The sequence below is a fragment of the Apodemus sylvaticus genome, chromosome 14 (genome assembly GCF_947179515.1).
Source record: "Apodemus sylvaticus chromosome 14, mApoSyl1.1, whole genome shotgun sequence".
In the NCBI taxonomy this organism is placed as follows: domain Eukaryota; kingdom Metazoa; phylum Chordata; class Mammalia; order Rodentia; family Muridae; genus Apodemus; species Apodemus sylvaticus.
In genome coordinates, this window is record NC_067485.1 from 11,923,706 (window position 1) to 11,935,138 (window position 11,433).

The following is an 11,433-nucleotide window of genomic DNA, read 5'->3' on the forward strand; positions in this document are numbered from 1 at the left end:
GAGTTCCAGGACAGCCAGGACCACACAGAGAAACCCTGTCTCAAAAAACCAAAAAAAAGCCAGGCGGTGGTGGCGCACGCCTGTAATCCCAGCACTCTGGGAGGCAGAGGCAGGCGGATTTCTGAGTCGAGGCCAGCCTGGTCTACAGAGTGAGTTCCAGAACAGCCAAGGCTACACAGAGAAACCCTGTCTCAAAAAAACCAAATCCAAAAGAACCAAAAGAGAGAGAGAGAGAGAGAGAGAGAGAGAGAGAGATGAATACAAGATGTATAGAATCTCAACTTTTAAAAAATTTTATAAATACCTTTTGCAGTCACTTGGGTAACTGCCCACCACTCGACTGTCAGATTCAATGCCCGGCAAGCGTCCTGTTATGGAGGCCAGCACTGCCGGCATGTATGAACTTTAACCACTTCTTCCTTAATATATGTGTACACTGACTCAAGGAAGGACGCAGCTGGCTACCTCTTTCAGGCTTTGTGTTAAAAATTTTTTAAATAAAATGTACAGACTTACTAATAGACAATCCAATTCCATTTGCTTTATTTTGAGGATGGTTTCATTTCTCAAGAAGGAATGACAGAGATACAAAGTACGGTCCTTTAGGCAGGCTGAGCCCTGTCTATCTAGTCCCCTAAAAGTACTAGCCCGGGCCTACAGGAGGGATTATAAACCTCAGACGTTAGGGGAAAGGTGTAAGACTGGACTTCTAATTAAACATGAAAACTTGTTAATGCCGTTGGTTACCCTATTTGGTTACTCAGACCAGGACTGATTCAAATTTAACCCTTTTAAATCAGGGAAACGGTTAAATTGGTTTTCTGTAAAGCCAAAGTTTTTGATGAAGGTATAAACCAATTTGCCCCCTTTAGAGACACTGCAGTGTAGAAGAAAGGTTGTTTCACATGTAAATGGCCATGTTCCTCGGGTTTCAGGGTACTTCTGGGCCCCAGTAATCAAGCAGTTCATGACAGAAAATGAAGGTGAAGAAGTAGACGCAGAGGTCCGTGAAGACCTCGCCCATCTTGCTGTAGGTGTCCATGGACCGGTTTATCACCTCAGCGGGAATCCCGGACAGCAACAGTGCAGCTGTCAGCACCGTAGTCTTCACCTTCTTCTCACCCTGCACCGAGGAAAGGAAAGTTAACCGTTTGCTTTTGACAGACTATGCCTGCTCTCCAAGAACATGACAGATGCCATCTTTCCTCAGTTTTCAAAACTGCGGCTGAAGTGTCAGAACAGTAGTATGTCACCACTTACTGAACACAATAGGCAAACCCAACAATTATTAGGCAGTAGGAGGCAACAGAGTGCCCTGCAAAAGTACATAACTGTGTCATTTGGCCAGCCATGATGGAGCCCAGCAAAAGTGACATAACTATGTCATTTGGCCAGCCATGATGGAGCACACCTTTAATCCAGGCACTTGGGAGGTAGAAACAGGCAGATCTCAGTGCGTTCAAGGCCAGTCTGGTATCACAGTGAGTTCTAGGACAGTCAGGACCCTGTAGAGAGTCCCTAATTAATTAATTAACCGTGTCATTTTGGAAACAAGACATAAGTAACAACTTTAGAGATACACAATGACACAAGGTAAAGAAATGAGAAAAATAAAACTGGATATGAGGCTATGAATGAACTGATAGTGTGTGGCATAAGGATCCAAATGGCATAGCCATTGCTCTGGTGTCTTATGTAAATGACGCCCAGGATCCCACCACATACAGAAACAGAGAAGGAAGGATTTCAGAGGAGAGTGAGCAGCGTCCTGTCAGAGGCAGAGGAGCACTCTATCATAAGCTGTGTCTCATGACAACAAAAAGCCAGAAGCAGAAGAATCTAGGTGTCCTAGAGAGCGGATCATTATAAACCAAGCCACAGGGACATCCTACAGGGCCCCGACCGCGGAGCAAAGAAGCACACTCTGGTTATCTGGGCCACGGAGCGTCACTAAACAGCTCAGAACACGTCTGGGGGAGACAGGACATTTCTTTAGTAACTTTCTGGTCTCATTAAAAAAAAAAAAAATTTTTTTTTTTTTGAGGCAGAGTCTCAAGATCCCAGACTGGCTTCAAATTTGTTTCACATCTAAGACATACTGACCCTTCTTCCTCCCCCTCCCACTGACTGGGATCACAGGCGCGAGCCAGGATGCTCCCTCGGATCCACGAGTGGTTGGGGCTCAGACTCAGAACTTCAATAGTGCCAGAGTGACAGCCCCCAACACCAGGCTCCTTTTCTTTTAAGTTTTTGAAACATGGTTTCTCTGTGTAGCCCTGGCTGGCCTGGAACTCACTCTGTAGACTAGGCTGGCCTTGAACTCCTTGAGATCCGCCTGCCTCTGCCTTGGAGTACTGAAATTAAAGGACTGCGCTGCCGCCAACCAGCCACTAGACTCATTTTTGTAAAATTATCTTTATTTTATACATATGGATGTTAACCTATGTGTATGTTCACTTACCACATGCATGCCTGCAGACACTACAAGAGGCCATCAGATGCCCTGGGACTGGTGTGACAGAACCGTTACACTTAACCACTGAGCCGTCTGTCCAGCACAAGACTCGGTTTTTAAAAAGAAGCTCAAAGGTGATCTCTAAAATTTATTTAGTATCACTAAATACTGGTAATTTAGCAGTTTTAGGCTAGCCTGGTCTATAGAGTAAGTTCTAGGACAATGAGGACTACACAAAGAAATCATCTCAAAACAAACAAACAAAACAAAACAAAACAATATTCTTTAGCAGCTTTAGTCATAACTCACCAAGGATGGAGACTCCCTATCAACAGATTAAGTAAATAAATAAATAAATAATAAATTCAAGCAATAAAACACTGGCCAGCACAGGGTTGTAAAGATAGCCCAGTGGTCTTGCAGAGAACTGGATTCAGTACCAGCAGGCACACTGGGTGGCTCACAAGTACCTATAATTCTAGCTCCAGAGAACCTGATGCCCTCTCCTGGCATGATCACATTTGCGCGCGCACACATATACACACACACACACACACACACACACACACACACAATTAGTCCTTGAAAAGATGGAGAATAACGAGCTACAGATACAACTTAAAATATGGAATAATGTCACAACACCATGCAGAACGACAGCTTACAGGAAGTGCAGGGCTGGACACACGGCTCAGAAGCAGAGGATTCAGAGAACGGTGCTGGTCCAACCCTCAGCACCAAAATTAAAAAAATCAAAACCATCTTCAATCTGTGAACCCGCATTTTCTCACCTAGAAGCCCTGAGTGAGGAATATCTGGTCCAAAGTGAGCTTTTAGAGACCACGTCTCTCATTTTCTTTAAGAAACATCTACATTAAAAAAAAAAAAGCTGGGCAGTGGTGGCCCACGCCTGTAATTCCAGCACTCTGGGAGACAGAGGCAGGCAGATTTCTGAGTTCGAGGCCAGCCTGGTCTACAGAGCGAGTTCCAGGACAGCCAGGGCTATACAGAGAAACCCTGTCTCGAAAAAACCAAATCCAAAAAAAAAAAAAAAAAAAAAAAGAAACATCTACATATAAACTTCAGCTCTCACCCTATTGTCTCCAAACTGCAACAGATCTGCAAGAAATCTTCTCTCTCTCTCTCTCTCTCTCTCTCTCTCTCTCTCTCTCTCTCTCTCTCTTTCTCTCTCTCTCTCTCAAGTTTATTTATTTGCCAGGTAGTGGTGGTGGCCCACGATTTTAATCTAGCACTTGAGAGCCAGAAGCAGGTAGATCTTCGCGTTTGAAGCCAGCCTGGCATACAGAAGGAGTTCCACGTTAGCCAGGGGCTATGCAGGGAAACCCTATCTCAAAAAAACACCAATCAAAGATTTATTTATTTTACCATCTACACACCAGAAGAGGGCATTGGATCTCATAGACAGTTTTGATCTGCCACGTGGATTCTGATAATTGAACCCCAGGCCTCTGGGAAGGGCCAGACCATCTGACCACCGAGCCATCTCTCCAGGCCAGCTCTGTCTTCTTTACCAAACCCTCCTCCTGTGATAAAGCTCCACAGGTGCCTGTGTTACCCTGGGTTTGATGCAAAATCATTTCCCTCCCCCACCCATTGAGCCATAGATATAGAGATATATGACTAAGTAAACAGTCATTTTTCAGCTCAAAATCTTGTCACAAACTTTGATCACATGCTGGGTGTGGTAGCATCTGCCAGTGATCCCAAAAAGCTAGGACAGGAGAAGAGAGTTCCAGGCCTGCCTGAGCCACGCATCAGGGCTCTGGCACATTCGTTCTCACACACAATGCCATTTTTACTTATGTTTTTGAGGCAGGGCCTCACTGCATAGCCCAGGCTGGTTTTAAGCTCATACTCCTTCTGACTTTACCTTCTGAATGTTAGGGTTACCTGCAGGTGTCACGTGGCCTGACCTACAAGGACGTTTATCTCCAACATCAGGCAAACCGAGCTCAGCGAGATGATGTGTGCGTCAGGCCGACTGGGAAAACAACAGTTCCCCTCAGCATCAGTCTGCTGAGTGACTGTCGAGTAGTTCTCACTCTCAACAGTAAAGCGAATGGCTAGTGAGGGTCCAAAAATGGGCCCAATAAATAATCAGATTTGTTTTAAAATTAATTTCTTAGCCACAGAATGAATTATTAAATTTTCTAATGAATCCTGAAGATTTGCCCTGGAAGGTAAACCACTTTGAATGTTTGTATTACATTTATTGATTGATTGGTTGATTATAGGCTGATTGATAATATGGATGTGAAGATCAGAGGGCCTTGCAAAGCCCATTCTCTGCTCCCCAATGTGAGTCCTAGCAATCAAAATCAAGCCAGGCACATCGAAAATTTCCTTACCTGCAGAGCCATCCTGCTGGTCCTGCCCCTGAAGCACTAACACAGATCAAGCGTAACTAATGTTTCCCTTAATGTTATATTTGGATTTTTTAGGTTTTTTTTTCAATTAAAAATTATTTATTTGTATTTTTTAATTATGTGTATCTGTGTAGGCATGCACACATGACTGCAGGTACCCACAGTGGCCAGAGGAGTTAGATCCCGCTGTAGCTATAGTTGGAGTCACAGGCAATTGTGAGACACCTGACATGGGGGCTAGAACTCAAACTTGGGTCCTCTGGAGCAGGGTGTATTCTTAAGCACTGAGGCACCTTCCCAGCCCTTAAGTTCTTAAGATGAGTTAGTCAGGAACTGTCAAGGTGGCTCAGCAAGTAGAAATGCTTGCCAAGTAGAAAAGCTTGGCAACCCGAGTTTGATCCCTAGAAGCCAAGGCATGGGAAAACCACCTCCAGAAAATTGTCCTCTGAACTCCACAAAATCACGTCCATACTCACATATCCTACACACACACACACACACACACACACACACACAAATACATTAAATTCTTGACAATTACCGAGTCACCAGTCAACCTAAACACATCATTGAGAAAAGGCTTAAATTTACCTTAGGAAAATATTTGTATAGTCCCATGTACGCAAGTTGCAAAGTAAGAAATGGAGCGAATATAGACTGTGGAGATAGAAAATAAAATTCAGTATTTCCAGTAGGATTACTCATATCATGATAAATCAACTTAACAAAGGTGATAAAAGCAAACAGTACAGGAAACTATCTAATGTGGCAGGTGGGAGAGTAAAGGGAGTAACAAGCTCTGATTCCATAACCATAACACATGCTCAACTCATGGAATTTTTTTCAGTGTGTTCCTCTCCAAATGTGTTCTCTCACACAAAATTTTGTTCTCTTTTTGAGACAGGATCTTATGCAGAGTGGCAGCTCACAACATGTGGGCTACAAGCCCTTTGGGGTTGGAATGAAGATCCTTTCACAGGTCACCTAAGACCTGCAGAAAACATACATATTTACATTACGATTCGTAACAGCAGAAAACTGCAGTTATAAAGTAGCAATGAAAATAATTTTTTGGTTGGGGGTCACCATAACAAGAGAAACTGTATTAAAGGGCCACAGCATCGGGAAGGTGGAGAACCATGGTTGTAGAGGCTGGCCTTGAACTCAGGATCCAACTCCCCAGCCTTCAGAGCTAGAGTTCTAGAATTACAGGCTTACCCTACCACACACAGCCCAAAACTTACCTTCTAGAGCATTAAGTGATGCGGTAACATCTCTCTCCACTGGAGGAGGCTGACAAAGGACTGAAAGCAAGTATAAAACCCAGCACTCCAAGGGAAGCCACAGATCCCTCAGAGTTGGGGCAGACTTGACACATACAACTTGGTTTTCAACAGACAGGCTATTCTTAAAACAGAGTAGGTCAGGGCTGGAGAGATGGCTCAGTGGTTAAGAGCACTAACTGCTCTTCTGAAGGTCCTGAGTTCAAATCCCAGCAACCACATGGTGGCTCACAACCATCTGTAATGGGATCTGATGCCTCTTCTGGTGTGTCTGAAGATGGCTATAGTGTACTTACATATAACAATAAATAAATCTTTAAAATAAAAAATTGGAAAAAAAAAGTTTGGCATCTTGACATCATATTGTCAACAAAAGGAAAAAGATCAACATGGCGCTTAGTCTGCATAATCATTTCTAAGATGTCAAAGGTTATCAAGGGGGCAAAGGACAAACACTGCTGTGTGCCAGAGGCAAGAAACAGACAATGGAATATCTTATGAACAAAACCTGAAAACCAAAACGACAAAAATCCTGACATAGAAATGAGGCACAGTGGCTGCATAGATGGCGCAGTGGGCAAGAACACTCACTTCTTGCTCTTTCAGAAGACCTGAGTTCAATTCCCAGGGCCCACGTGATGGCTCACAACCACCTATAACTCTGGTTCCGCAGAGTTCCGTCACCCTTCTCTGACTGGACAGGCACTCTGCACACACCAAGTATTCATACATACACGTGGGCAAAACACTCACACACATTCAACAAAAAAAAAATCTATTTAAAAAGCAAAACAAGGGCTGGAGAGATGGTTCTGTGGGTAAGAGCACTGACTGCTCTTCCGAAGGTCCTGAGTTCAAATCCCAGCAACCACATGGTGGCTCACAGCCATCTGTAGTGAAATCTGACGCCCTCTTCTGGTGTGTCTGAAGACAGCTACAGTGTACTTACATATAATAAATAAAAATAAATCTTAAAAAAAAAAAAAAAAAAAGCAAAACAAACCAGGCAATACTTTTGAATCATGACAGCACAGAGCCAGTAGACAAAAGCAGGTCATACTCTAAGACCATCTGGTCTCTGTTATGGCGACAACTTATCATCAGAGGAGACAATCAAATCTGTTGAATAGATTCTACTTCAGAAAATATTTGCATTAAAGCAGGTTGTATTGTTGTTGTTTTGTTTTGTTTTGTTTTTTGAGACAGGGTTTCTCTGTGTAGCCCTGGCTGTCTTGGAACTCACTCTGTACACCAGGCTGGTCTTGAATTCAGAGTTCCGCTTGTCTCTGCCTTCCAAGAGCTGTGATTAAAGCTGTAAGCTACCATGCCTGGCTGCATAAAGCAGATTTTAAAACCTGTTTTGTCTAATGATGTATGAAAATTTTATGGACATACCCAATATATAGTAAGCATTCTTAAAATGACTACTGAATGAACCTACTTCAAATCAAGACATTGGGAGGCTGGAGCAATGACTGGGTAGGTAACATCGCTTGAGTTCAGTTCCCTGCACCCCTGTGGTAGCTCACAGCTGCCTGCAATTCCAGTTCCAGAGGACCTGACACACTTTTCTGATTTCAGTAGGCACCAGGCATTCCCGTGCTACACATACATACATGTAGGCAAAACACAAAAATAAATAATAAATCTTTTCAAAAAAGTTCTAACCCAGACACTGAACTAAAGACTGCCTTTCTGCACTCTTCTATGTCCCATAATGCACTGTGGTTATGATGCCGCTTTGTTATACAATGGAGAAACACTTTCTGAACCGTAGACAATCACCTATACTGAGAACCACAAGAAGTACATTTCAATGTCTCAAACTACTTGGAAAATGACTAGCTAATATAGAGCATATGTAGGCATCTGGACTTTCATTTCTGGGATGAAACTGCCTGGGTTTCACACCCCTTTCAGCGGCTGTGTGACCTTGGGTAAGAGAATTAATCTGAGTCTTCATGGGTTCAAGCAACACATAGTACTTAAAGATGGAATTTAAGTGAATTAATAAAAGACAAGCATATAAAGTGGTCCCTGGTATGTAGACATGTTAGTTAGAACCATAAATGGCTCTCATTCTGTAACTGGGATAAATAACAGCATTTATAATACACTTTCAAACAGTCTGGTTGATCTGGTCATGCTGACAAGAAAGCCTTATCACGACAACTCAACTTGTATTTCCCTAGTTAGTAACTGGCAGCTCTCATCTTACCAAATATTTGCAAACAAAGGCTCGGACGCCAAGAGCAAGCAGAGCACATCCCACCAACCGAAATATTCGGAAAGAGTCAAACTCTTCCGTGGTGCTTCCATCTTCCTGGCTGGGCTTCTCACTGATCAGCTGTTTGCGCAACTTCATTGCCTCTTCGAATCTGGAAAGGTACTGTTCTAGGCCGCGGTGAGAACCCCTCTGGGCAGAGTCCGCTGTCAGGTCACCTCTGGTCCGCTGCCGGAGCTCAACTCCATCCTTACTACTGCATTCTGGTGGCTTAATGAATGAGTCCAGTTTGTCTCCCAGCTGGGTTCCCCTGACTTCTGGCACACCACCACGCTGGTCAGTGCCTCCTCCATCGACTGAATCGCCAAGCACCACTCTCTTTGAAACTGAAGGGCTGCTGAGGGAGTTCAGTTTGTCACTGTCCTGTGGCTTTGATTTTGTCTGATTGTCTTCTTCTGAGGGAGGAAAAAATAAAGCCTTGTGTATTACATATTCACAAGCATCTTAAACACTGCCACTGCTGCTAGAACTTGGTCTCTGAATCAAAACAAATACTGACACAGAAAACAAAGCCAGCCCCATCTTCTTCACCGTCAAAATACTCAGTCACAAAAAGGGACTCTGGCAGAGGGAAGTTCAAACACTGAGGACAGAAACTACCATGGCTAAGTAAACAAGCAAAGCTAGCACAGGTTGTCCCAAGGAATAAGGAACAGTGCTTCACAGACAAAACACCCAGAGATGTGCCTCAGTGTCTTCCACTAGCTGATACTGGAAAAAATACAAAATCATTAAAGTCTCTTAGGGTTTCTGTTTTGCAGTTACATTTCTGAGTCGGAGTGCCGTGAGCACAGGGTGTGGCGTGCCTCTACCCACTGTTGCTGTCCCCGGGCAGCCATGAGCAGGCACTTTTAGGATGTTGTTCTAGTTTTTAAAGAAAGAATTATAAAACTGATAAAATTTTTCAAGCAAAAGAATAGAATAAGAAAGGAACTTGAGAAAGACAAACACCAATACTTTAAGAATATCTTCAGATCGATTACACAAAAAATATTTCCTTTACCGTTTCAGACGATTTGAAAGTGGTATTCATACCTTTCATTTATATAATTTTGAAGTTCAGAACTACATCTCTAATGCCTCAGAGAAATTCTTGAGCTCTACCAAGCTTGCAAACAGTGACTAAAGAGCCAATTACTAAAGGAAACACCCAAATCGAAACTTACAGAAATCAGGCATAGTAGAATTCAATGTGTTCACAAGAACACAGTGTACTGGATGCAAGGTTGCAGGGAAGTTGTGTTTTCTTAGGGCAAATGCAGTTATTGAAATGTGATGTATCTCTGCTAATGAAAGGAAATCTCAGCGGGGATATTACATCTTTCCGGAAGACCTGTGAGTGGTAATGTCGTCGAAGGCACTGAGCACAGCAACCAAGATAGGAAAATAGGGTCTCTGATCCACAATGGATGGACCAGCCAACGGTTGAGTAATGACTGATGTGGTGGACGAGAGTTACAAAGCAAAAAACAAAAGCTAGGTCAGGGGAGTAACAGGAAAGAAAAGCGTTTGGAGTATATATGAAAAATCTCCCTGGGCATGCAATGGACTGAGCGCTCTAGGGATAAAATGCGCAGCTTTCAAGAAAGGCAAGTAATCAGGAATATAGGGGCTGTCTCAGATAACCGTACACAGAGAATCAGGAACGAAAGCTTTGTGGACGGGGTGGAGACAATCTACCGGCGAGGATCCAAGAAAATAGGAAGCAACAAGGAACGCCCTGGGGTTAAGCGACAACATAATATGGGTCATCACCTAGGGGGCGGAGACAGAGTTCGGTCAGAGTGCATTTTGGGGTCAAAAGGTTTGCGAGCTGGAGGGGACAGAAGGATCTTGAAGATTCAAAGGGGTGGGCGGGAGAGGGGGAAACCGAAGCTCTCACCCGCGCCGCTCCCGGGTCTGTGAAAGCCCATGATCCGGTTGATGCGTTGCTCGGAGTTCATGAGCAGCTTTCTCCTCCGCAGCTCCGCTCGACGCTGGGAAGCCGACAGGCCCGAGGGCGCCGCGGGCCTGTCCCCGCCGTCGGTGGCCACAGGCACCGGCTCCATGCTTTCTCTACTGTCTAGATCAGGGTGACAGTAAAGGCGAGGATGACTTAAGGCAGGGCCGCAGAGTTCCGTCCCACTCCCACTGAAGTCCCGCCCGCTAGGGGGCGGGGACTGAGGAGTGAGCATGCGCCGACGACCTGCACGAGGCCACGTCTAGTGAGGGCAGGCCAGGTTCAAAGATTATCCCTTTATAAGATGGCAGTGCTCAGGTTTCCACCACCAGGTTACCTCACAGCTGCTCTCGAAGATGAAAAGACCGACGCCCTTCTCATGGGTGAAACGCCAATGAGGAGCAGGCCCATTTTAGTCTTCTGCCAGAAAGCAAAATGGAGGTTGCAACGGCAGGACCTTTTTACCAGTCAACGCGTCTTTCCTCCTTGGATACGTAATTGCGGGTGCGACACTTTCCGGGAGCGTGGCCCTGGGATTTGGTGACGGTGTTGAATTCTAGTTCTTTACGGCATTTCTGCCTGGTTTCTCCAGTCTCTTCCGTGCCCCTGTGGTCTAAATTGCCAACACTTCCTACTACCCTTCTCCTTACTCTGCTCTTGCAACCCTGTTGCATGCTTACATCTTGTAGAGGAGGACTTTGTGTTATTATATATTAGAAAGGAACCTGTAGTATGCACTAGTAAGTTTGTTCTGAGTTGCTCTGCTTATATTCGTTCTGAGTTCTCTTTCCAGCTCTGGTGGTGGCGTGCTGAAGGAGTGCAAAGAGTTTAAGTCAATACTAGCCAGATTTAGTATTTCGGGAAGTGCAAGCTCGAGCAGTTAAAATAAACTGTCTCATTCCCTGTGAAACTGCTCGTTTGACATGGAGTGTTAAATCAGCATTTCAAAGAGTATAACCTTGTTCTCAGATCTCTGGTCCTATGAATAAACCGCACCTCACCACCAACTGCCGTCTGTTTTCTCCTATGTCAAGAGAGCCCACACCCTGCCTGGTGGGTGAAATGCCAGGAAGAAGCAGATTCAT

The 11,433-nt window shown here is 44.4% G+C and overlaps 1 protein-coding gene across 2 annotated transcripts; it reads right to left on the minus strand.

Moving 5' to 3' along the window:
* Positions 1-521: 521 nt before the first annotated feature.
* Camlg (calcium modulating ligand) lies at positions 522-10,550 on the minus strand. 2 transcript variants are annotated; one of them, XM_052156342.1, is made up of 4 exons: positions 10,292-10,549; positions 8,344-8,804; positions 5,434-5,499; positions 522-1,123 (listed from the first exon to the last, which is right to left on the minus strand). In XM_052156342.1, exons 1-4 carry the CDS (start codon positions 10,455-10,457, stop codon positions 932-934), a joined length of 885 nt encoding a protein of 294 aa, XP_052012302.1. In that variant the 5' UTR covers positions 10,458-10,549; the 3' UTR covers positions 522-931. The 2 variants fall into 2 exon arrangements, with proteins under 2 accessions (XP_052012302.1, XP_052012303.1); XM_052156343.1 differs by lacking the exon at positions 5,434-5,499 and having other exon boundaries at positions 10,292-10,550.
* Between the last annotated feature and the right edge of the window lie 883 nt (positions 10,551-11,433).

Coding starts and splice junctions, on each gene's coding strand:
- Camlg (XM_052156342.1), bottom strand. CDS start 10,457: ATGGAGCCGGTGCCTGTGGCCACCGACGGCGGGGACAGGCCCGCGGCG. Junction 8,805..10,291: donor CAGACCCGGGAGCGGCGCGG/GTGAGAGCTTCG, acceptor TTCCTCCCTCAG/AAGAAGACAATCAGACAAAA. Junction 5,500..8,343: donor CCTTTGTTTGCAAATATTTG/GTAAGATGAGAG, acceptor CTATCTCCACAG/TCTATATTCGCTCCATTTCT.